This window comes from Acanthochromis polyacanthus, chromosome 13, assembly GCF_021347895.1.
Source record: "Acanthochromis polyacanthus isolate Apoly-LR-REF ecotype Palm Island chromosome 13, KAUST_Apoly_ChrSc, whole genome shotgun sequence".
NCBI lineage: Eukaryota > Metazoa > Chordata > Actinopteri > Pomacentridae > Acanthochromis > Acanthochromis polyacanthus.
In genome coordinates, this window is record NC_067125.1 from 17628136 (window position 1) to 17653546 (window position 25411).

Here is a 25411-nt window from a genome sequence, read left to right on the forward strand (position 1 = left end):
AGTCCCCTAATGGGAAGTGACTGGCAATCAGTGGTCCCCTCCGACATTTACCTTCCTACCAGAGGCCCTTGTTTCAAGTCACTGTCCCAAACTAAATGTGACAAGATCAAGGGTTCAATACTGTCTCTGCTCCTGCGTTCTCATTCAGACATTTTCTAAAACAAAGAGGCTCTCGTTGCTCAGCTCTAATCAAACCAATTGAGACCACACAGGCAGACTCCCGAGGGTTTTCCACACACCACGTTACAGGCAGCACCGAAATAAACACATCAGGAGTCCGAGGCTGTGCAAAATGACGTAATGCACACACGGACACACACACCTGGCTGGCAGGTGCAGGTGAAGTTGCGTCCTTCGCCTCCCTGTCTAACGTCAGTGCAGGTGCCGTTGTTGCGGCAAGGTCGGTGGTGGCAGGCGTCAAATTCCTCGCAAAAAATTCCAGTGTAGCCGTCCTCGCACTCGCAGAAGAAAGTGCTCTGCAGAACATAATCACATACAAATCAAACAGCGTTAAGGTGCAGCAACGAGAGATGAGAGATGGAAGGAGGATAAAAAGCTGTGAAACAGAAATAATGAGATTGCGCGTTGTAAAATAATTCAGTGACACAACAAAGCAATTATGAGGAGCAGTGACACAGCCTGATATTCTGTACTAGCGACGGGAATGATAATGAGAAACTGAGCATAAAAAGAGACACCACGAACAGACCTCTGCGACATTCCCTCTGCACTTTGTTCATGCTTAGTGAGAATCACTGCTGCTTCGTCTCCTAGTTGGAGGACTAGTGGGTATTAACTGCTTCTTCTTCTACTGCAGCATTTCTTTGTCTTCAGGCCAGCTTTAACAATATTATGTTACTTTCGAGAAGACCTATGTGCATTTTTAACTATCAGCAGTAAATAATGATTAACCCCCAGCACAAAATATTTTTAATTAAAAATAACACGCTTTCATCAACACTGCTATAAGTTGTTGCATTGTTTGTTGCAGAGCTCTGCAGTCTTCTCTACCATTAAATGAAACCCAAAGAGAGTTCTTTCTGCTGTTATATTTCTGAATAATGATTCAAAGGGGCTTCTGCATACATTAATGCAGCTCTGGTGATAGTGTAGTAGTTACAGATATATTGCAGTTGGTTTTAACAATATGTAAATCTTGCATTTGTTTATTTTGCAGTTGCATTGTTGTGCTGGCAAGAAGAAGGATTTCTAAAACCAGGCTTCTTGTAGAACAGGAAAAAGAAACATGTGAAAATTAAAAGGCTGAATATTTCCATTCAGACGTGCTGCCTGACTGGTAACTTTTTATTTGAGCCTGTTAGAGCTTACAGGATTTCCTATTCAAGCATAAAATGAATGCGCAGCGTTTCCTCCCGTGCATTTGCGCCTTTATCGTGCAAAGCCGAAAAGTGTCTTGATGAGGGAAAAGAAACATCCTGTGCTTTTGAGGATTTTGTTTCCTAGAATTCTCACCTCTGAGGGCTGTGTGATACATTTGCCTTTCCCGGAGCACTGGGGGTCACTGAAGCTGCTGCCGGGCTCCACACAGCTGCTGGCCTTCACCGTCAGGTTCAGACGTAGGGTGACCTCCGGGGCTGTAGGGGCACCAACACGCACCACACCTGCCACAGAGGAGAGGAGGGTCTTAAATATGTACTCACAAAGCATTTATATTGATGTAAAATAAAGGTATATTTAACAGAAATCAGTCCAACCTTGTGTATTATGACTTTAATGTAGAATTTGCTTGAATAAGTGCATGACATTGAAGTCAACCTGGAGAGTATTTGATCTTGTAACAATTTAGATTTACTACATTAAAAATACCATGTAGGAAAGAAGTCAGTAGTGAGCAGTTGATTTCTTCAATACTTCATATGTCTATCTTTATTTTTGATGCACACTCACTCCTGCTCAGTATGGACGATGCCAGATTTCGGCTGAGATATTCAGAGATTTTTTTTTCAGCAGTTCTTTGCTTGAGGGGTTTTTCTGCCCTGCCTTTCTCTTTTAAACACCCCAAAGTTGTTCTATTGTATTCAAGACAGGCAACGTACTTGGCCAGGTCATAGTTTTTACTTTTCTCTTCTTTAGAAACTTGTGTGATTTTGCAGTGTGCTGTGGATCATTAGCATGTTGGAATATTCCTCTTCTGCCAAACTTCTGCAGAGCGGAGTCATCTTTTCTGCATTCGTGGTGCCATTTATAAAGGTCATCTCACCAATATCTTCTACATTCATGCAGCCCCATATGATCAACACTCAAAGCTGCGTGCTTCACTGTCAGGACTTTGCATTCACTGTGGTAGTTCTAACCAGGGACAAAGAAAACAATGCTGGAGCTCATCTAAGTCAAAAGAATTTATCTTGACATCATCTGAACAAAGAATGATGTCAGGTTTCTTCTCATCTGTAGTGAAGCTTAATCTTGCAGTTTAGCATCCAAGAGCAATCAAAAATGTTTTCTTGGATGCCGTACATACAGGCCAACATTATGCACTGTCCCTCACACTGGCTGAGCTGTTGCAGAAACATGTGCCAAATCTAAATCACTTGCTCATCTGCTTTTCAGATTTTGATTGTAAAACTAATCAACTCTCTGTGGCATTGTTTTAGGAGGACGACTGCTACAGCTCTGATTAGTGGTACTAAGGTTTGTTCTCTATCTCCTGGTTACTGCATCAACTGTGTATCACTCTGATTTAGTCGGTCAACAATCTACTTGTATCATTTTTCATTTTTATTAAGTCACACCATCAGAATTTTAAGATACCATGTTTTCCATTTCTAGCCAGGATGCAGACATGCAAATAGACACAGGCCATAGATCCAAAATAAAGTAAGTTCTGGTGTTCACAGGTCATTTTCTATCTGTCTAATTGGAAATCACAGTTGCACTCAATTTTGTTTCAGTGATCACAGGGTTCCTAATTTGGTTGTTAGTAATCACAGGTATATTCACTTTGTTGTACCAAGTTTCTAGTTTTTACTAAAGTTTTGCTTTTTATTGTTCATGGGAGAGGGCTGCACAGTGGGGTAGTGGTTAGCGCTTTCGCCTTGCAGCACGAAGATCCTCGGTTTGAATCCCGGCCTGGGCCTGGGATCTTTCTGCATGGAGTTTGCATGTTCTCCCTGTGCATGTGTGGGTTTTCTCCGGGCACTTCGGCTTCCTCCCACAGTCCAAAAATATGCTGAGGTTAGTTGGTTACTCTAAATTGTCCTTAGGTGTGAATGTGAGTGTGATTGTTTGTCTGTATATGTAGCCCTGCAACAGACTGGCGACCTGTCCAGGGTGTCCCCTGCCTTCGCTCGAGTCAGCTGGGATAGGCTCCAGCACCCCCGCGACCCTAGTGAGGACAAAGCGGTGTATAGAGAATGAATGTTCATGGGAGGAATTACTGTACCTGGAATTATTGCAATTTTGGGAGGTGATTCATTTTGAAATAATGTGACATTTAAGTGATTTTGCACTCTGGTATAGTCACATCTGTTGTATTTTCTGCAAATTCCGTATAGGTGGCAGATATACCCCCATGCCATTGGAGAAAGAACTTGATTCAATGCTAGCAAGGATTTTTAGATTTATTTGCAACAATACAACATCTTTTGTACATTTTTAGCCATACTACAGATGTGGCTCAGTACTTATAAATACTAATAATAAAGTTTGTAAAAATATTTATGGTTCCCAGAGGATGAATTCTACCGACTTTGGTAATAATCTTGCCATTATTCAGTTTCAGCTTGTCCAATACTTTACTTTATGCAAACTATGACATTACCTCTAACCTCATGCTAAAATGTTGAATTATAACAGTAAACATATTTCCTGATCAAACAGCTTGTTGAAATCAGCCTGAAGTCACAAATGTCTGTAAACGTGTGATCTTGTTAACAGTGCTTTAGGAGAAGGACACAAATTTTGCAAAAGAAGTCCTGAGTGTTAATGAAAGAGCTGGTGCCAGCAGGTCATTATAGCAACCAAAGTAGTGATGTGTGCCTTTCTGTCTCGTTCCTCTCAGGATCGATAAATTCAGAACATCTCCTACTGTATGTTCAATCAAAGCTGACAGCTACACGGGCACTCAGATAAAAATAGCTTTGTAGTGAACATTAACTTCCATTTTTTAGAGCCAACGAACTGCAAGTGCACCGGTGACGACAGCGATGATGTAAGCTCCTCGGCCAATCAGAGCTCAGATATAACCCTGCCTGTTCCTGTGTCACATCTCACCAAATGATAATCAGCCCAATGACATCAGATCCTGGATCTGCACAGTCATCGCTCACCAAACTGCCAAGGTACACAGCCACAACATCACAGCATCCATCACTCGTGTAGATGGATTCATTTCTCCCACATCCTCACCGATGCTTTGTGCAGGACGTAAGGTCGAACACCTTCAGGCCTGCACCTGAAATCAGGTGTGAATGTGAGAGGGCTGTTCATTTAGCCTGACCTCTGACAGTAGACGCATCAGATAAGCTGCGTGTCTTCATCCTTTTCTCACAATTTGACCTTCATTCCCGCCTCCTTCTGCACCCTCCGTCCCTCCGTCCTTTCCTCTAATCCCTTTTTGCCCCTCGCCATCCCTCCTTTCCTGTCTTTCTCCCTCCTTATCTGAGTCTTCCTCTCTCCCACCCTCCATTATCCTCCTTCCCCTCTGATTTAACTCCCCAATGTCATCTCCCCCTCTCCCTCTTTCTCTCTCTCTCTCTCTGTGGTGAAGCAGAAGCTATGGCCGCCACAGTTTTAGCAGACATGTCAAGGTCAGCAGACAGGGAGAGTAGTGAAACAGCATCAGGTATGTAGAGCACACACAGAGGTCAGCCAGCCCTTCAGTCAAAGAGTGAGCCTCCAGTTACCCCCTCCCCACACCACCGTTTTTTTTTCTATTTTTTTCATTGGCACCATTGCACGAATGCTCACAAACTCCATGTGTGAATGAAAGTGAGTTTGAAAATACAGATGGAATATCAGCATAAATATCTGTTTAATATGCAAATACGGCATTCTGACGCATATATGCAAATGTTATGTTCCTCTCCCCACTGACATGTCAAGAATAAACGCTGTAATTACAATTTATTTAAATTCATTAATCCTCTGATGTTTTTGGCTCAGTTGTAAATGAGCTACTTGGAGGTATTTCAAAATGTTTCTCATTCAGCTTCTCTGTGTCTGCTGGACGAACTGACATGTACTTCAAATGAGAAAAGTAGAGATAAGAAAAGTTTAATTATTGTTATTTTCTCTTTTTTGCAAGCTTTACGTAGCTTTGATAGAGCTATGATTCAAATTCCCTGATTTACCAGCTAAGTTTCATACTTTAGTTAATAAATCTTTCATATGCAGTCATGGTCAGTTGTTTACTGGCTAGTTCCAGTAGCCACCTAGTGCTACTATATATGTATGTAACCCGGGTTTATAAGGCCCTGGTTATTTATTTATTTATTTATTTGTTTGTTTATTTACTTTTCGTCTTTAGCTGCACCTTAAGTATTGACGCTATGTTACTGCTCCTTTAAGAGAAGCAGTTGCGACTCCGGTGCATGAAAGGTGCGAGGAGTGATCATCTTTTTTTTTATAAGCTATCTTTGACGTTTTTTGCCTTCCTGCTTGCGGTGCTGGGTGGTGTCTGTCGTCCTGGATTTTTGGAATTTGAAAAGAATAGAGAAGAAAAGAAAATAGAGGAGATAGCAGACTGGAACATCACTGGATACTTTGGAGTTTCCAAGGAGCTGTCATTTTGTGCGGCTATTGACCGAGTGAAGGAAAATCATTCCCGGTGAGTAGCATAGCCGCTAACATGGCATCGTGGCATTTTAGCATGGTAGCTGCGGTGGCTATTGAACTACTTACTAGGCTTTGCTCTTATTAAAAACCAGTCGGGATGTTTTCGTGAGGGTAATTATCATTTGAAACTGGAAATATTTTGTTTGTGAATGCTTTTGTGTTTTTTTACCCTTTCGTCCCATTATTGTGTGTGTTTTTCATGGCCAAACTATTCGGCGCTAGCCAAATAAGGCCTGTTTGGATGTGGAGCACATGGTTTCTAGCCAAATGTGTATTTCTAGTAGTAGTATTTCTTATTCTACTGCTTGGTAAAGTTGGTTAAATATGTTATTGGTGCTATTATGATAATATGTATGTGGTTTTCTGAAATGTATGAAGTTATTATTGATGTTAACTTGAGCTTATGAAAATGTTAGTGAATAATGCTAACTTGAGCTTTGTTGTAGAATGGATTAGTAATTCTCTACCTACTGTGTAGGCTGTTTTTTTGTGTTGACATCCTTCTGCTGGATTCCTGGTGCTTCCGTCCACCGTCTCCTACTGCGACAGACCTGCTTCTCCACCCTGATTCCCCATCTTGCTTCCCCATCCTGGACACCACTTGGTTCAACAACCATTGACTTTGGACTTGCTTTTGAGGGAGGGCGGTAGGACGAGTGCACTCGTTTTATTTCATTTAATTCCTTGGTCTATTGGTCTTGTTTTTTTGGAGTTTTTTTCATTTATTGTTTTCCTGAGATCTCAGAGTTTTGTTTTAAATGTTCTTTCATGATCTGGATAGACCTGTGTTCTGGTTGAATTTGAACTAAATTATAGTAACTGATTGTTGAAGACAACTGAAGATAATTTCATTTTCTTTTATTATTTCACTGCTATTTTTTTTTCCAGTATTCAATTTTATTATTTCTGAGCTGCTGAAATTGCAAAATTTCTATTCTGCATTTCAGTGATTATACTTCCTTTTAAAACTTTACATTTTGTCACCGTGTGTTCTTTGGGGTGAAATTTATATGTTTGCTTCCACAGACAGGCCAGCATAAAGCCACCTCCTCTTCGAGCCTCGGTCAGAGATAACCCTTTACCTTTTTTTTTTTTCCTTTTCTTTTGTAGCACCTCACCCTGTCTAAGGTGACGGGTGCTGGAGAGGGTTACATGTACATATACTATATGTAAAGAAAAATCAAGACTAAAAGCTAGTCTGTGGTGTCCTGGAGTATGATCTCAATCCAGCAAAATGACGATATTCATTCAGCACACTTTTTGCAACACTTCCCATCTTAGTTTAATATGCTGGAATGCTTATATTTGCACATTAGTGAAGTTTATCACTTCAAAAGTTTGGACTCTTACTGAGGAAGTAGTTCTGTCCCAGAGGCAGCGCGTGGTCAGGCACCACCAGTCCATCAGCGGCCTGCAGAAACCACATTGTTGTGCCGTTCAAAATGGACGAACGCAGAAAACCCTCTTCATTCACGCGCCACAGCACTGGAGCTCCACTGGTGTTCACCACCACCCTGGTTAGAGAGGAGAAACAAAGTGAAGAAGAGAGGAAAGTATGAAGTTTTGGGGACTGAAAAGGTAAGAGAACTCTGGAGGAGAATCTGATGATTGGAGGTTTTGTCTACAGTTTGACCCAAAACAAAAGTTTATTCCCATTGACATGATGCACTTTTAATTGCTGACACTCCTCAGCTGCTTTTCAGCTTTTGCTGCAACTTTGCAGACTTCACAGTGTAAATAATGGATAGTACAATCCACAAACTGCACCCCTATTATTTTCTATCTCCAGTGGAGACCTAATTCGTCTTGCCAGATGTCAAATGGTATTAAAATGTTGACAAAATCTGTTTGAAAGATTAGATAACTGAACTAATCCTCATTGTGGAGGTTTCTACTTCTAATCCTTATTTTAGCCAGAACAAGAAGCTTGATTAAAAAATTAAAAATTAAATATCCTCCTCTGTTCTGTACAAATGGTGGTCAGCAGCAGCTCCGCAGCAATGAAGCTGACGGTCAGTTTGTACTGAAGGACATTTTGTCCCATGTTTGTACTCAGGACTGAAGAAAGCAGTGGATGGCACTCAAAAACAAACAAGCAAACAAATGAATTTCAGGAATTTCATTATGTAGTTTCTTATTTTACAGTCATTGTTATTAGTTAACTGATGCACTCGTTGGTGATTTGTATAACTGCACTTCAAAACAAAGTTATTGCTGCAGAATATTTTAACGGGGAAAACGTGATTTCTTAAAATGATCTGAACACTGGAAATTGCATCTTTGTCTGAATATAATTTTTCAAGCTACAGCAACTTATGTTACAATAAAATGTGTTTTCATTGTTGGTAGGCTACCCATTGCCATATTTTGGCAGTTACTTTATTGAGTAGAGAAATCACAGTCTGTAATGAATCCACAGGGACTATAATGTCGCTGCTGCAAATACACTGCTGTGATTTGGAAAAACCTCCCTAATAAAAGATAACTTGATATGGTGGAAAGATATTTTGACTTTCGTAAACAGATGAAACATTTAGAGCTGTGATGCGGAAAACTAAATCAAATCAAACTTTATTTATACAGCACTTTTCATACAGTTAAAATTAGAACACGAAGTGCTGAATAACATTTAAAAACATTAAAAACAAGAAAACCCATCCCCCCTCCCTCCATATATACATATATGCACACAACTGGACATGCACACACACAAACACACACACACACATACACACTCTCACCACTGACAGCAGAGAGACATGGAATGGCACTGAAGATTGTAGAAAAGTATGTGGTGTAATTACTGTTAAAGCTTGATCTGTCCTGTATCCACACTACTGCAGTGATTAATGAAGTTAACGAAGTTACAACTATGTTGTGTTGATATGTTGTGTCGCGTTGTGTTGTGTTGTGTTATATTGTGTTGTGTTATATTGCACTGCGTTGTGTTATGTCTCGCTGTGTTGTGTTGCGTTGTGAATGAAAATGTGCACACCCTTCTCACTTTGGAGATGCTCATATGGATCCTGCTGCTGTCTGATGCTTCAGGTCTTTAATAAACTCAGAGGAAAAACTCCTACGAACAGCTGGAGGCAAAAAAATAACCTTCAGCTCCTGTCAGTGTTAGAGGCCTTGGTGCTCCTCATCGACAGGCAAACTGTTTGTGATCTCCGTGATGCTTATAGATGGCATACAAAGCTGAATGGCTGCAGCTACACCAACTGCTGCAGGCACTGAACTGTGCTTTCAGCTGTACTTGTACAGACTAGCTGCATCCACTGAAACGTGGACGTCAGAGTTTCCGTTAATGAATTTGACCTGTCAGATCTGAAAGGCCTTCCCCTGGACCCCCATTGGAGGAACCATTGACCAAGTGATTGAAAGGTTAGACTACGGCATCCATCCACTGTCATGAGAATGTAAAAGGACACATCTGATTCTTATGTACACAATATTCATTAAGTGCACTCATGTATTCAAAATTAGCAAAGTTTTCAGGCAACCCCTCTCTAGAGGATAGTTTAGGGTCTTTACTTTGGTAAATACTTTGATAAAATACCTTTGGAAAACAACTAATGATGGATACGTCTCAGTGCAGACACCACACTAACTACAGAGAGTCACAGAAAAGACTAAACTAATGAAGTACTGCAGACAGAGTTATTGAGCTTGTCTCACTTTGTCTGAACTCGCACCCCAATCAACATTTCCTGTGACCCAAATGATATTTTGTGAGACTCAGAGCTCGCTCTGTCTCTCATTTCCAGTGAAACCACGGACTACATGCACAATGAGGATAAATCCTCTGTCTGGAGGTTTGCTGTGGCTGAAGCTCACGCTGCCAACAGTGGCTCAAAACTTTATCTGCAAACATTTCTCCCTCAGTCTCCCTCAGCCATATTTCCTGCTGGAGATGGCAAACTCCACCAGCTGCTTGCTGAAGACTCGGTAAAGAGCAGAGCCAAGCCGAGCTGAGCCGGATCACTGCACTGCAAGTCTTTGTGAAAGACAGACAGAAGGGCAGAGTGGAATCCATCAACCAGGCTTGTAAGAGCGACGCTCAGCAGCTTCAATGAGGCTCCTCGTGGTTAAAGCTGCTAACCTCAATTCCACACCTGAAATAATCATTTTCGTATTAGCAAAAAACAAATAAAACACTCTGTGATTACCCTCTCAGCCTTTGTGCATCTGTTCTAATGAGTGTTTGCAACTTACAAGAGCAATAATTATCATTACCTCTACAGTACTTTTCATAGAAAGAAACGCAGCTGAGAGTGTTTTAAACAGAGAATGAAGATTAAAAGCAGCAGATACATGATCCGCATGGCTAAAAATATGTTCATTGCACGTACAAGAATCAGATAGCAGGGATCAGACAGCAAGTGTTGGTGTAAAGCTGCTTGATTTGTTATTAGAAGATAAAACACCAGTGCCAAACTTGCCTGTATAAAAGAGATAAAATGGTAATCAATAAATCTTAATTAAAGCCAACACTAAACATCTTCTTAAAAAGTGACTGCCTCACAGTGGACACTGCTGTTTATATGAGCCAACTTTAAAATAAATCGTCTGCCAGGCAGAACTGAGGCTATATGAGGACATGTTTTAACGCTAAGTTCAAGAGTGAGACAAAAGTTGGAGCTTCACAGGTGGATCAACACGAAGGCTGTCCCAAGGTGCTGCGCTGAAGAGAAGGCTGAGCCTGAAGGTGAAGCTGTGAGCAGTGACCGAAATAATGATTGAAATAAAGACTGCAGACAGGCGACTACTAGCTGAAATGAATTTGCCTTTGTTTCAGCCTGAGGGACAACAGGAGCAGCTCAGATATCTGGGGAACCACTGCTACTTCCACTTAAAACGAGCTGTGTGATATTTCAGGGATAGTTCTGTAAATGACCTACATTTTATATGTGTTAGGAAAGTGGAAGTCTCTGTTTCATTTGATTCTGATGGTATTCAGATCATTTTTTATATTTACTAAAGCTGATTTAGTGGCCAGTCAGTTATTATGAACTAAATTTATCATTATTTCAAAGTAATTCCATTAAACTCTCTGAACCCAAAACGCTGCCAAAATTACACCATTTATCAGAGCCAGACTGTAAAAACAGAAAGAATCATTAGATTTTCAGCTTTGGATGGTCATTAAACTTACCATCTGTGACATGCTGTTCCGATGGGAAACTTAACTAAATCTACGCCTAAAATTGCGATATTTCATCCAAATCGCTTTATTCTACATGCATCATTTAGAAATTCATCAAAAAATAAAGCGTTTCAACTAATAAGATCCTGTAAAAATGATAAAATTCTGAGCTCCTCTTAGCAACCCAGGAGCCATTAGTGTCTCAGCTGCAACCCACAATCGCATTACTAAAACAGAGTTTTTTCAGCTGAATTTGGCTGAACTGCAGGCAGTGTTAACACAGAACAGATAGATTCCAGTACGGGAAAAACACAAGAAAGTTAGCAGCTTTCTATATATAAGTAGAATCCATTTTTATTCAGTATTGGTAAAACTGGTGGAAATATTGTACATGTCGTTTTGTCAAATAAATAATCCAAAAAATCAACTAATGATGACAAAACAGATTTTTGAGTTCTCTCTTCTTCTACTCATGGCTGTGCTGTTTCCATAGAGGTGCAGAGCTTTGTATTGCCACGCAAACAAAACACTGACAGGAGCGATAAACGCTTGGGATTTCGAAACTGCTTGGGATTTAGCAGGTTAAAAGAGTTCATATTCTCGTGAGTGATACTTAGCATCAGCGTTCACAAACAGAGCATCTGTAGAGATATTACAGCTGCTGCCTCTCTCGCTCTCTCAGCCTCTGTGGGATACAAAGCTTCATTACGCTTCTATCAGCGTCTCTAAATCGATGTCACTTTTGGATCATCACTTCATTTCTGAGTGCCACGTGTGAGGTTGTGTGAGTGTCCTTCACTGAGTGAGCGTTCAGGTGTTGTGTGTAATTATACAGTTTGAAAACAAAGCAGCAGAAGCTGATTAACTCGCAGCTCCCAGTCTGCCATCGTGATCAGGGCCCTGAGTCGTGCTCCCCATCCATAATGAGGCGCAACATCAAGGACGTCCAACATTCACCTTGACCATTTCTTCTAAATAATGCATTGACCCTTATTTACTGAGCAATTGTAACATTATTTATGAGCAAACAAGCTCTGAAAGGACGGAATACACCTGCGGTCGTGTAAAACAGTCTTACAAGCTAGAGGTGGGTCACGACTAGATTCAAATGAAAGGTTATTAGTTATAAAAGCTGTGAGCTGCGCTATGTTTCCATGGTAAGGAGACGGATGAAATGCTGCACACAGTTGCTTCTATTTTAATGTTTTCTTCATGGTAATTATGCAGATAATCCACTGTACTGAGTGCTTTGTTGTTATTTTTGCTGATTAGCATCTAGAATGCAGGGCAGATTTTGCTGAGGTGGTTTTTCGGGTTAGATTTTGGGAGTTTTGTCCTTATTTAACACCAGCCTGAAAAGTGCTCACTGGACACATGTGCTTTAGAGTTGAACATCTTGGACCATCTTTTAGCCGCTATTGATCACTCCTATGCACACTAATTGTCATATTATTCAAGACTCTTGAGAGAAACTGAGTTGGAAAAGTTTTCTAGTTGTAAATGAAAGAGGTGGAGGTATTAAAAATAATGGTTGACTGATCTGGTCTGTTCATACCAATTAATATTATCATTTAGGGGTTTAATAACCAGCATTCGGAGCCAGTATACATTAATGGTAAAATCTAAAATTTTAGTGTGAAAATTTATAAGAACTCCAACGCAATACCGTATTGAATTTTTTTTTTTTTATGTGTTTAATTAACAGACAAGTTTTTACATGTACTCACTATTGAGTGGCTCCTAACAAGTCACTGCTATGTGTGGCGACTACAGACAAAGAGAGGTCACTGCATCAGACAACAACATTTTTCAGGTAATTTATTGTATCAGGAATCTGTTAACGAATAATAATGACACCAATATGATGATCGATGATCAAGCAGCCTGAAAATCAGTCAATCGTTAACCATGATTAGCTAAATTAAATATTTCCCACTTAATAAAAAGGACTAAAGAAGTCTTAAAGAAACAGCTGCAAATGGCTACAAAAGTCACTGGCATTCACTTCTAAATGAAATTCAGTGAAAAGCTCAACTGCTAAATGCCAAAACAAAAGTAATCCTTGCAATAAAATTAACTAATTTAGGACATATCTGGTCAATGCCTATCACAGAATGAAAGGTCTGGCTCGCTTTAAGAGCTCATTCAGTAGCACATAATGATCAGCTGTCCTGTCAGTGTCATTCTGCTGTCGGGGTTAAAAAGCTCTGGTTTGTTTGTGTTTCTTTAAACCAAATTACAGTCGTCCAGGGTGCAGCTAAACTTAGAAAGCTGTGGTCTGTGTCTCTGCAAAAACAGTGGAGTGAGGAAAAACTTGTTAGAATGGAGCAGTTTTACATACAGACAAACCTCTTGTCATTATGATGGCTAATTCCCACAAGAGAAAACACCACAAAACACAATAAAAGAGGTCTGAGGACTCTGTGGTAAGAATTTAACTGATGAAGCAAACAAACATAATTTGATAATTGGTGCCCAACAGGAGGAACCTGTCTGTACTTTGGCTCTGCAGGAGCTCACAGGACTCATTAAAACCACACACGAATTGTGTAGCTCTGGCAGATTCTTATTAAACCGATGTCACACAAGCTTGTTTCAAGTGGAACAGATCAGTACACTGGTCAAATCAATGTCACTGGCACATGCTGGCTTCCAGGTAAAGAAAAAAAAGATTTCTCAGATCATCTCCAACTAACAATGGCTGAGTCAGAAACAGATCAGAGTCCTGAGAGATGGAGGCTGGGGTTTCAAGAGATGCATTCATAGGTTGTTTTTTTTTTGTTCTGGAACTGTGTTAAAACCAGATTTCATAAAAAGATAAGCTTAGTGTTAGACTGCTATAGGTTAGTAATTTAAGACTAAACAAAGATTTTTGATGAGTTGAGTCTTTTCATTAATTGCCATTTGTGTTTGTCTCTGGAAAACAACCTATGCTCTCCAAAGACATGTTAAGGTGGCTGTTGCATTTTAGCCTACACATAAAGATCTGAGAAGAAGCTCACCCTGTAATCCTCAACTCACCTTATTCATCTGTAGGATAATGCTGAAAGTTGTTGTTTCCTGTCAAGGGGAATTTTAAATATGATAAGATGGAGAAAACTGTTTGAAATGAGCAGATTTATACCCTCAGTCTACATCCGGTGAGTCAGAGTAGATGTTAAGAATCAAAAATTCACAGAGTGTTGGCTTGAAAGACTGCTGACTGGATTTCCTTCAGATTCACTGTAACTACTGTTAATTCAAAAGACATCCCAAAGCAACCTTTCAAGTGTTTTTTTTTTTTTTAACCTGATTCCTGGTGGAGTATTTCTTTAAGGAAAGGATGGGATTACCAACTGGGCAGAATGGGAACTGCAGACATGTAGTGGGGCAGTGTTCCCTGAGCAAAATATAATGAAGCTGTCATCTGCAGTCTGCTGTGTAAACTGCAACCGAGGAGCAGTTAAAGCAACAGGATAGATGCAAGCGCACATATAGAGAGAGATAAACAAGACATAAATAGGGGTCCGCTGCTAGATTTGTCCTGGGGCCACCTCGCTAGTTAAACCAACCCTGATTTAAGGGGACAGCAGTCAGTTATAAAAGGGAATTGATGGTGCTCTTACTTTACAGCCGTCTCTTCGGGCACTCCAGAGACAGAGTCAGAGTTCCTGATGTGAGCTCACACAGCTCAGGACTCACGCAGTGCAGACCCTCAGTCACCTGAAGCAAAACACACCGAACACACACACGGTGACTTCACTTACAGTTTCCACCGTCAACCTGAAGGAGCTTTAATTCAGCCTTTAAGTTATCTCACTCTGTCTGCCTCCCACGGCACCACCAGCAGCCTCTGCCCAGGTTTGGTTGCCATGGCTGCAGGGTGGGAGGTGCCGGTGTGGTGGTGGAGGGGATGGTGGTTGGCTGCGGTGGCTGAGTGGCGGCTGCGGTGGTTGAGGCGACGGGTGTAGCCAGCTCGGGGGCGGAGGGGGTGGCGGGGTCCCAGTCGGCGGCCGGCAGGTCCAATAGGATCTGGTCGCACCTCTCCCCCTCGTAGCCCTCGGTGCACTCGCAGGTGTAGGCCGGCTCCCCCTCCTCCCCGTCATCGCTCCGGCTGCAGTTTCCATGGAGACAGGGGCTGCTGGCACAGGGGTCTGTGAAAAACTGAGATAATGGGGGGAAATAAACAAAAGAAAATAAATAACGGCGAAAACACCGGAGGAGAGAGGAGCAGGACAAAAACGTTTTTATCTAACAGTGTTTTTCACCTGTCCTCTATGCTGCCAGAACATCTTTTTGTGACTTATTGTCATTCTTTACACTGACAGCCCAAAATGTCAATGGAGGAGTCAATCTGAATGGAGTGGGTGTGTCAAATAATGTGGAACGACAAGAAATTGCAGAGTCCAGGGATCATTTCCATTCTCTGAAGCTCCTCAGCAACTTATTTTATTGCTCTCTGACTCAGCTTCCTGTTTACACCCTCCACTTGTTTCTTTATTACTTTCTGACCCTGTCTTTCTGTCCAGTTGAGGAGGGACTGCATTCCTCCCTCCATCTTTCACTCTCACAGTATGAATCCACACATACCTTCACACACCTTAAAATTTGTCCCCACATAAGGTTTCCCCCATCATGCAGCAATGAGAAAAATGCATTTTGACAGCCTCCTTCATGCTGGGTTCCCCCCATCAATAATTGAATCATATTTAGAGAAAACATTCTGGTATGGATGTTGAAGGTGAAAGAGGACAAAGCCGAGCTTACAAAGCTTACTGCCTGAACACAGTGTAGCCTTTTGCCAGGCTTTTAGAGCGTTCATGAGCTTAAGAACGTCTATAATCCTGCTGCCTCTCATTTTTGGGTAAATTCACTGATACAGCCTCAGGTATCTGCAGCTCCAGCTGTCTGATTTAAATGTGTTTCAGAAACAGGTCTAATAAAGCCGGGAGAAAAACAAAACACAGGCAGGAGAGAAGGTGAGCAAGACACGGTAATGATGCTCACTCCGAATCCCTCGGTGTATACAGACATGAACGCAAGTATGTGAGAGACACAGCGAGAAGCAGAACAAGGCGGCGTCATTAACAGTTCGCTCTCTCCACGACCGAGTCACCGCTCATTAGGGATAATCTCTCCCAGGTTTTTCCACTGTCGATGCCTCGATCAAACTTCCTCTCCTCTGGAACTCGGCAGCCCCAACAGTCTCAGCAGGCCGCTCTCCAGATCCTGACACAGTCTGCTGCTCTTATCTGCACTCAAACGGCACCAGGGAACGACTTTATCAACCTTTAGAGAGCAGCAGTGCTGGCTCGTCTGGGTTACAGGAAGCATTAAGAGTCCAGCTCGTGACCTTTTTCATGTGTCACGGCGCATTTCTCTCCCATCGTAACAATCCCCAACTAGGCTGCACGAAATGCGCCTTAATATAGACAATGAGGATACAAATAGGACCAATGGGATCTACATCACAACAAATCTGCACTTTAGGTTCAAACTTTCCAAGTGTAAAGCTGCTGGTGGTGTTGGACTGAACTGACTTGAACTGAAAAGTGTTTCAGGTATTTCAGGTTTTCTCTAACCTCACTCGAACAGGTCGAGGCCGACTTTCGCCAAGTGTTTGCTGAAAGGAAATCGTTGGAATTCTGTCTATAATTTAATATTGTAAGGCCTTGATCTCTGTTAGGTGTTCTTAGATAACTTATGCAGTCAGCTTCCACTTTATAAATAAATCTGAACTTATTTAAAAATGGAGTGGGTAAAAAAAAAATGAAAACACATTACAACCACAAACTACAACCTAAATAATAAACGTACAGTTAAAGTAATGCGTCTCTCAGTGCCAATCACAACTGAGCATTACTAACAAATTTTACAGTTACACTTTAAAAAAAAGGTGGCCAGTGATTATGTATTTGTGGATCTGGCAGCACTGAAGCAGTTGTGTCTGAATATTAATAGAAAAAAAAATCTATTAATCCGTTCTCAACAAAAATGGCATTCAGTCCCTCAGTTGTGAAGATTTGTTGCTATTCTGTTCTCTTTTCCTGTGTAATGAATTACAGGTTTTGGAGAAGTAACATGAAGATTTTTTTGCTGCATCACAGTTGAATTATTATTATCGTTTGATATAGACAGTTTATTGGTTAACCGTCAGAAAATCAAGCAGCTTCTGGGTGTTTCTTTGCTCCTGTCACATTTTTACTCACTGTGGGCTCATTTTTCACTGCAGTATAAACTCCTGCAGCTCTATAGAAACAGCACAAACACCTCTAGAAGCAAAGAGACCTCACATACGTCTTCTGTGCAGTTCAACAACGTAAGAATGCCACAAAATAAAAAAGAAAAAACAAAAGTTGAACTTTTTTATATTTGTATTGCAAAAAATGAAAAATCAACATGTACAATATTTGACCACAGGTGTCACTAATTCTGGCAAAAAATGGCGAGTCTACATGCAGCAGGTCTGTATTACTTGTATTTTTAATTTGCATCCTTGTCTTATCTGCGCTGTGTACACACTGCCTGCAGTTCAGCCGAGAATATAATTTTTTGTTATGTGGCTGTTGGCTGTAACTGAGTCACTAATACCTTCACAGCTGTACTGATAAGCACACAATATTTTGTTTGTTTTTATAGAATCTTGAGAATTGCTCATTATTTATAAAATGTTTAAACTTTGATGAAATATCGCAAATTTAAGCTTAGATTTGGTTTAGTTTCTAGTAGAACAGTGCTTAGCAAATGATTAGTTCAGATCTAATGATTTTCTAGTTCAGATAAATACTGATCATTTTTGGGGGTGTTTTTTTTTAAAGATAATTTAGCTTTCAGACTCATCAGTGGATTTGGGGGTTCAGAGGATCAAACTGTCATTTAGGTCTGTAAGAGATTAACCTACCATGTCTATCCATACAGATGTCTTCACTCATTTGTCTGACTAAAACTCTTTTCAGGTCAGTGAATTTGACTACAAACTAAACTATAACTTCATTACTACACAGTGTACGTTGCATTTGCTGTTCTACCACTCTGTGATATTAGTATTCATGTATTTATGCCTATCTTCCTGCATCATTTTGCTTGCTGTCATCCGGTACCAAACAAGCTTCTCTGCCCTGGGCTCTGCATTATCCTATGTGAATCAATTTCTTCTAAGCAGCTGATCATAACCCACATTATTGCTCCTTTACACTATATTGCCCACATGCACCAGCAAGCAGAACACAGAGATCCTCCGAGGCCAATTAATTGCTTCACAAGGTGCTGTGATCTATTTGCTAATTTGAGATGGTTCGCCTCGAGCGGCGAATGGATCAATACAGCAGGACGCAGGAACAACAGCGTTGCTTAGACAGCGGTATCGTAATTTACTGTGGTGGAGGGTCTGAATGAGTGGAGACATGCCACACCACACCACACACACAGAGAGAGCGAGAGAGACACGTTCTTCAAACCACTTGCACACATTTATTATGCATTTCTGCTCATTGTGTTTTAATTGGACTACATTTAAAGTGGTGAAAGGAGGGAAAGAGACACGCATCAGCATAAGTCGTGAAAGCATAAAATCACAAAAGTAGGAGAGAGTGTGGAAAGTGTGCAGAACATCATCTTTAAAGTTTATTCATTTAGAACATCCTAACTTTAATATGACGGGTGATTTAATTTAACAGTGGAAATTAAGCACATGAGCGCTTTATTACATCTCAGTTTCCACACAGGTAACACTTAAATAATTAAAGACGTTCTATACACACAAACAGCGAGCTAAACCTGGAGCTGATGCACCCATTTTTCCATAATTGAATGTTTGTTGAATTGAGCGCTCCCAAAACGCTGAAGTGTGAGCGACTGACCAAACACTCTGAACAAAGCGTTTTACCAGGAGGCTGTTTATCTGCGCAACCTGACGTCCTCTGATTAATTAATTGATTGATTATGTTATGGTGAAGTGTTCATTTATTCAGGATTTTACCAACACCCTGAAGAAATGTTTGTGCTGCCATGATGCAGCAAGCAGACTGTGTTTAACGAGCTGCAGCTGCAGCAATATGGAAGACATGAAAATTGAGTTAGAGCTGCTTTCCACACTCAGAGGTGCCTCAGAAACTGGGTGGAAATTCAGCTCTTTTATTGTCTTCATGTGGCATGCAAAAACGTCCTCACGAGTTAAAGAGCCCATATTCTGCACATTTACAGGTTAAATTCATTTGTTTTGGGGCTCTATTAGAATATGGCTGTATGTTAAGTGTTCAAAACACACATTATTTTTTCTCATACTATGCATAGCTGCAGAACTATTTCAAACCATATGTCTGAATGCTCCTGTTCTCTTAAGGCCTTGACTGGTCTGTTAGCCTGATGGAAGCTAACAACACTGGTTGGCATACTGTGACCCCAGAATTTGTGAGCATCTTTAGCGAGTAAATAATGGTGGACTTCAAGAAAGCTGCTCATTCTTTGTCTGAAAGCATGCCAAACGAGCTGCTAGGCAGATGTTATGCAAATTTGTTACATGGTGACAGAGGTAAGTATTGGAGAAAAGCCTGGATTTCTAATAACGTGTTTCTGACTGGTAAAAAACCAAACAAAACTGTATTTTCTGAGGGAAAGTAAACACCAGTTTCGTATTGCCATGAGCTTTGTAAGTTTGCAGATCCGTTACATGAACTAAAAAGCAACTATACAACAAACTAAAGGAAAGAGATAAGCCCAAAAAATATAATATGGGCTCATTACCATTACAGCAGCTCCTTCGCTTGCAGTCTTTCAGTCAACTTATTTCCAGGAAACCTTTATGCATCAGACATTACCAACACCTTATATGTATAGTCTGTAAGTTCACCTACATGATGATTGCTGCTGTGGTGCTTAAGTGTTAAAAGCATTCAAGAGCAGTCCATTGCTGGCTGCAGAGTTGGGTAATTAATGATGCACACCTTTAATAAGGAGCTCAGACGGAAAGCCTGGCAGAGGCGTCCTTGAGCAAGTCATTACAGTAATCGTCTTTCAAGCTGACCTCTTACCTCTGAGAGAGTAACAGGAGATTTTCTCCACACAGATTAATAAACGCTACAAAGCTGCCTTCTAGCTTTGTTCTGTCCCTCTATCCAGGGGGCGAGCTGAGTGCTACTGCAGAGCTCTGGTATTAAAAAGTAAGTGGGTGGGTATTATTTGAAAAGGTGACACAGCGAGGAAAAGCAAAGCAGTAGTTTGATGGTTTATCGCCCACTAGTGATATTACAAACTGTTTTTGGATGAAAATTTTTTAGGATTTCAGAAGTCTTACTTGTAGCCTGACCATGACTGAGCAGTATGTAATCCTTTAAGTAAAGCTTCAAAGAGATCAATAGCTGGATTTATATGGATTTTCTAGTGTATTGCCTAGTAAGGACAGGACAGGGATGAAATGCTGCATGTGCTAGAACAACCCGGTCTCACAAGGATTCGTGAAACTGTCACGTAAATTAATCTATGGTTTCGTGGGCACCAACACGATTTTCTCATGTTTTTCGTGGTGCACACAACGAAATTCAAACCAATGTATTTCAAGTAGAGGATATTTCGTGCCACTCAGAACGTATTTAAAACTACTGCAACTACGGGTTTGATTTTATTTTCATATCTGAATCTTAATCACACCTGAATAGAACGTTTAATTAATCAAATATTCCTCGTGTGTATTATTTCTCCTCGGTCAGATTTAAGCGAGTTAGGGCATTTTGAATGGGTATATTATATTTTTAAAGTAAAAGCATTGCGAATCCAACGCTATATTTTGCATTACATCGTCCCATATTTATAATGTAATGCAGGGGTCGGCAATTAGATCGGGCCAAAATTTGTGTAAACATCATTTGGTCGTTTGACCGAAGGGCCAGTGTGCTGGTATTTAGTAAATAATTTTGTTTACTGGGTATCCGATGCCTGTATAGCTCAGTGGGTTAAGCAGGCGACTCATGTATAGGAGCTGGTCTCCAACGCAGCGGCCCGGGTTCCATTCCAGTCTGTGGCCCTTTGCTGCATGTCTTCCCCCTATTTTCTCCCCTTTTCCTGTCACTCTTCACTGCGACTATCACAATAAAATGGCAAAAAAAAAAAATTTTGTTTATTTGTCCATATGCAGCCGAATGGGATGAGCGTCCAACCATTCATCAGCCCTGTACAGGCACGCAGGCCCACAAGCGTGCCTGTACAGGGCCTGTACATATAAAAATATGTGTTCATTAGTCAGTATTTGTTTATATATGTATATATAGCGTAATCATATATTGTCTCTTCAAATTATTTATTGCCATTATCTGCTTCTCTAACATATATTAGTGTGTGTGTGTTTACAATGTTTGCAAAATACCAGTCTACAGTCGAGCTTAATATCAGAATATTCTATTACCTATTATTATTATTATCTATTATTCCCGCTATGAATATTAAAATATGCCGAACCATTTGTCCTGTATCATAGCTACATGTATGACGTTTGCAGCAAAAAATAAAAATAAAAACGCGTGAAAATCAGTTTATTATTCCGAGTTAAGATGGATTAAATGCGTTTTCAAACACCGCTGAGTGAAGCGGATGACCGGACCAAGATGGCGGCCCCACCGCTCGTCAGCCCCAATTCACCTTATTCAGGAAGTGAGGCAGGGCGGCGCCATTTTTGAGAGCGACTTCCGGTTGACCATCTTCGCACTACAATATCGAGTCCTCTCGCTACTGTAGCTACTTTTAACTGTTCTTTTAAGCGATTTTAACATGTTTGGCATCAATTGCGCTGTCCGTGGGTGCCACAACAACTGGGGAAAGATGAAGCTTTCTCTCTCTCAGAATTGTTTAGAGCACGGAAAGGTTAGATCTGAATGCTGCAGACCAGCTCATGGCTATGTAAACACACAGCTTGCATCGGTCACTGTCAGCGCAGCTACAGCGATTCTACCAAAGTTCAGTTTCCACTAAAGACCTAGCTGTGCCATCGGTGAGGTAAAAAGATACTTTCTGCTATTTTGAGACATTGTTATGACTGCGGTTTGGTCAGAATCAGTTTTTTGTTGCTCCAGGGAATTAGCATTAGCTTGTGACAGGGCTAATAACACAGTAAACCGCAGGAGCTGTTTCAGAAATGACAATAACAACCTCCGTTTGCACAACCACATCGTATATACATGAATCAAATTAAGTTTTATTCAAGTCAACATACCTTCCATAATATCGCAGCAGCGTGACTGCAGGACCATCCCAACCCAGCGATATAGGAGCATCCTGTGGTCTCCACCACTCCATCAGCTGTCACCAACACCCACACCATGTGTGAGGAGGTACTAGACTGACTTGAGCTGACATTAGCTTTAAGAAACGTATATTCCCGTTCTTGATGTAACAGAACAGCGCCGACTTTACCACTGTGCAAATATTGATAGGCTTCAGTGCTCTTATAATTCCTCATAGCCGAGCGATCAACGCCAAGAGACAACACGAAATAGTTAAAAATATCGCCATACATGACTTGTGGCCACTTTTTCATGTCATCCTCCCACTCTGTAATAAGTCACGGATGCGGCAGACTTGATCCATTTCTGTTTTTTAAAGAGGTTTTTGTTTCTTCCCACATCACTTTCTCAGTTGTAAACACCGCCATGCCCGAGTTACCGGAAGTGCTACTCAAAACAGGAAGTCCCGCCCGTTGGAAAATGGGCGGAGCTGAATAAGGTGAATAGGCAGTCATCAAAAGTGGAAGTGAGCGTGCAATGCAACAGAAATTCCCTTCCGACCGGAGCGCGGAACACGGATGAACGTCGGTGCGGCATCGTGCATGTATTATGTATGCACGCTGCAGCGCGGACGTCCGCGTTTAGATACAGCTCTATAGTAAACGCTGACATCCATGTTTACGATAGAACGCGGACATCCGCGCTGCAGCGTGCATACATAATACATGCACGATGCCGCGCCGACGTTCCTCCGTGTTCCTCGCTCTGGTCAGAAGGGAATTTCTGTTGCATTGCACGCTCACTTCCGCTTTTGATGACGTATCGTGCTCAGACGACTCGTCGACGCATCGTTTGGTGCAGCTCTACCCCCGGTGAGTCGGTATATACAATTTCAGCCTCCTATAGGTCAACAGGGGGCCAGATGCTGCCTAACATTTGACTGAGTAGGTGTGTTCTCCATTCTCCAAACTTCAACATGGTACTATCTGGTACCATTACAAACTGATGAACATGCTCTCTAATACCAACTAGAAAACTCCACAACGGAGAGAGAAACACGTCAGAAAACACAGCAGAATATCAAAGAGCAGAGCTGGTGTAGGAGAGGGTTCGAGAGAGTAGAAGCTGACATTTAAAAGAAGCACTAGTTAAAGTTAAAAATACAGATTAATAGTTGAGTATAGAAATGTAAGATTTGATTTGTTACATGATTTATTATTTTTAATTGAAAGAACACAGGGGTATCGGTGCCATAATAGTCAGATAGCTTCTTCGTTTAGCCACAAAGCATTTCATTGCACATTTCTCATGTTTATTTACAGACATGACGATATCTGTGAAGTCACAGGAGTGCCACATCAAAATATAAATAAATAAATAAATGTGGAAATATAAAGAGAAATAAATAAATAAATAAATAAAAAGGAACATTTTTTCTTTGCTTTTACCTTTTCTGTTTTTTCCTTTTATTTATTTACTTCTATATTTCTCTTTATATTTCCACATTTATTTATTTATTTATTTCTCTTTATATTTTGATGTGGCACTCCTGTGACTCCATAGCTATCCGTAGGGGAAAACTTAATTCAGTTATTTATTACTGCTTCCTCTTGTGATTTCAGTGATGAATTATTGTCTTCACCTAAAAATCCTCGGCTGCAGTGCTGTGATTTGGACTCTTTAATACATGTGTGTCAAGTATTGGAGGTCACAACACAGACTATAAAACTTATGGGACAGTCAGTTTATCTCAGCTGACTTAGGACGAAGGCAGAGGTCTACAGCAGGGCTACATATAGAGACAAACAAGCACACGCATTCACACCAATTACACCATTGAGAATCATCAGTTAACCTCAGATTGTTTTTGGACTGCAGGAGGAAGCCTGAAAACCCACACATGCACAGGGAGAACATGCAAACTCCATGCAGATATAATTAATCAGCATTATTAAACTGTTTAAATATGAAATGGTCCACACTTATATAGCTCCTTTTTAATCTGAACTAGGTTCTACAAGTTTTATAGCTTTTTTACATTATTTGTAATTTTTTGTATTTAAATGAGCAAAAATATCATTATTTTACAGATATTTGCCACTATTTGAAAGGAAATTCATGTATGTTAAAAACTAAAAACATGCAGATTTTCAATGTTTTATTTATTTTATTTTACCCATTTATTACAGTTAATAACTAGTTAATTTACAGAAGGTTTTAAATGACTGTTGACTGTAAAAAAAACAAACAAACAAACAAACCAAAAAAAAACAGGCCAAAACTGTCAATAATGTCAATCTCAAAACCATTCTGTCTTTTTACAGTGTGTAACCACAACTTAACTGTATTTTTACTGTAAATTAGCAAAATATATGAATAGATTTTTTTCTAACATATATTTGCTGTTTTGTTCACTGCTTTTCAATTTTTTTTACATATTTTTTCAGGCACCTTTGATGCCACATTTTCACTTTTTTTAACACATTATTTTCTTTTTTTCACAGCTTCGCCATAACAAACCGACACCCCGCAACCCTTCCTTCTGTCACAGCCAATCATCATCTAATTATTTACAAAATAAAAAGAATGATTAATCATGAATTCATAAGATGAGATCAGTGAAAATGTTATTAGATGTAAAGTATGTTATTAGATGTAAAGTAGATTCTTTTCCTAGATATTGCTCAGAAAACAAACTTACAAAACGTGAGAAAATGCAGTGCCCAGTTGAAAAAGTACGATACATCACTGCAAATGAAAATAGGTATGCTAAAATAAGACTAGAGTGGAAAAAAGTAAAACACAGGAAGCAATAAAACACAATAAGGCAAAATAAAAGATTTACATCCCCTCAATAGATTAGCAAATTGTGAGAAAGCAATACGAACAACACCAAAGGCGTCCCTCAAACTGTATATTACTTCTCAAGACTTCTAGTATGAATAATAGATAACGGCCTTCTGAGTCACCTGCTTAACCCACTGAGCTATACAGGCATTGGATACCCAGTAAACAAAATTATTTAATAAATACCAGCACACCGGCCCTTCGGTCAAACAACCGAATGATGTTTACACAAATTTTGGCCCGAAGCCACATCTAATTGCCGACCCCTGCATTACATTATAAATATGGGACGATGTAATGCAAAATATAGCGTTGGATTTGCAATGCTTTTACATTAAAAATATAATATACCCATTCAAAATGCCCTAACTCGCTTAAATCTGACCGAGGAGAAATAATACACACGAGGAATATTTGATTAATTAAACGTTCT

At 40.4% G+C, this 25411-nt stretch overlaps 1 protein-coding gene and 1 long non-coding RNA gene across 2 annotated transcripts in view; one reads left to right on the plus strand and one right to left on the minus strand.

The window, feature by feature from the left end:
• Positions 1 to 25411, minus strand: part of dner (delta/notch-like EGF repeat containing) — a 97914-nt gene that overhangs the window by 22159 nt on the left and 50344 nt on the right. The window contains 7 exon segments of the mRNA XM_022192593.2: positions 323 to 476; positions 1474 to 1622; positions 7147 to 7310; positions 14548 to 14569; positions 14572 to 14644; positions 14742 to 14782; positions 14785 to 15085. Coding sequence (XP_022048285.2) covers positions 323 to 476; positions 1474 to 1622; positions 7147 to 7310; positions 14548 to 14569; positions 14572 to 14644; positions 14742 to 14782; positions 14785 to 15085 — 904 coding nt within the window.
• On the plus strand, positions 5338 to 6769 carry LOC127536761 (uncharacterized). Its single transcript, XR_007945954.1, has 2 exons — positions 5338 to 5788; positions 6275 to 6769. It is a non-coding gene; the product is annotated as an uncharacterized LOC127536761 (long non-coding RNA).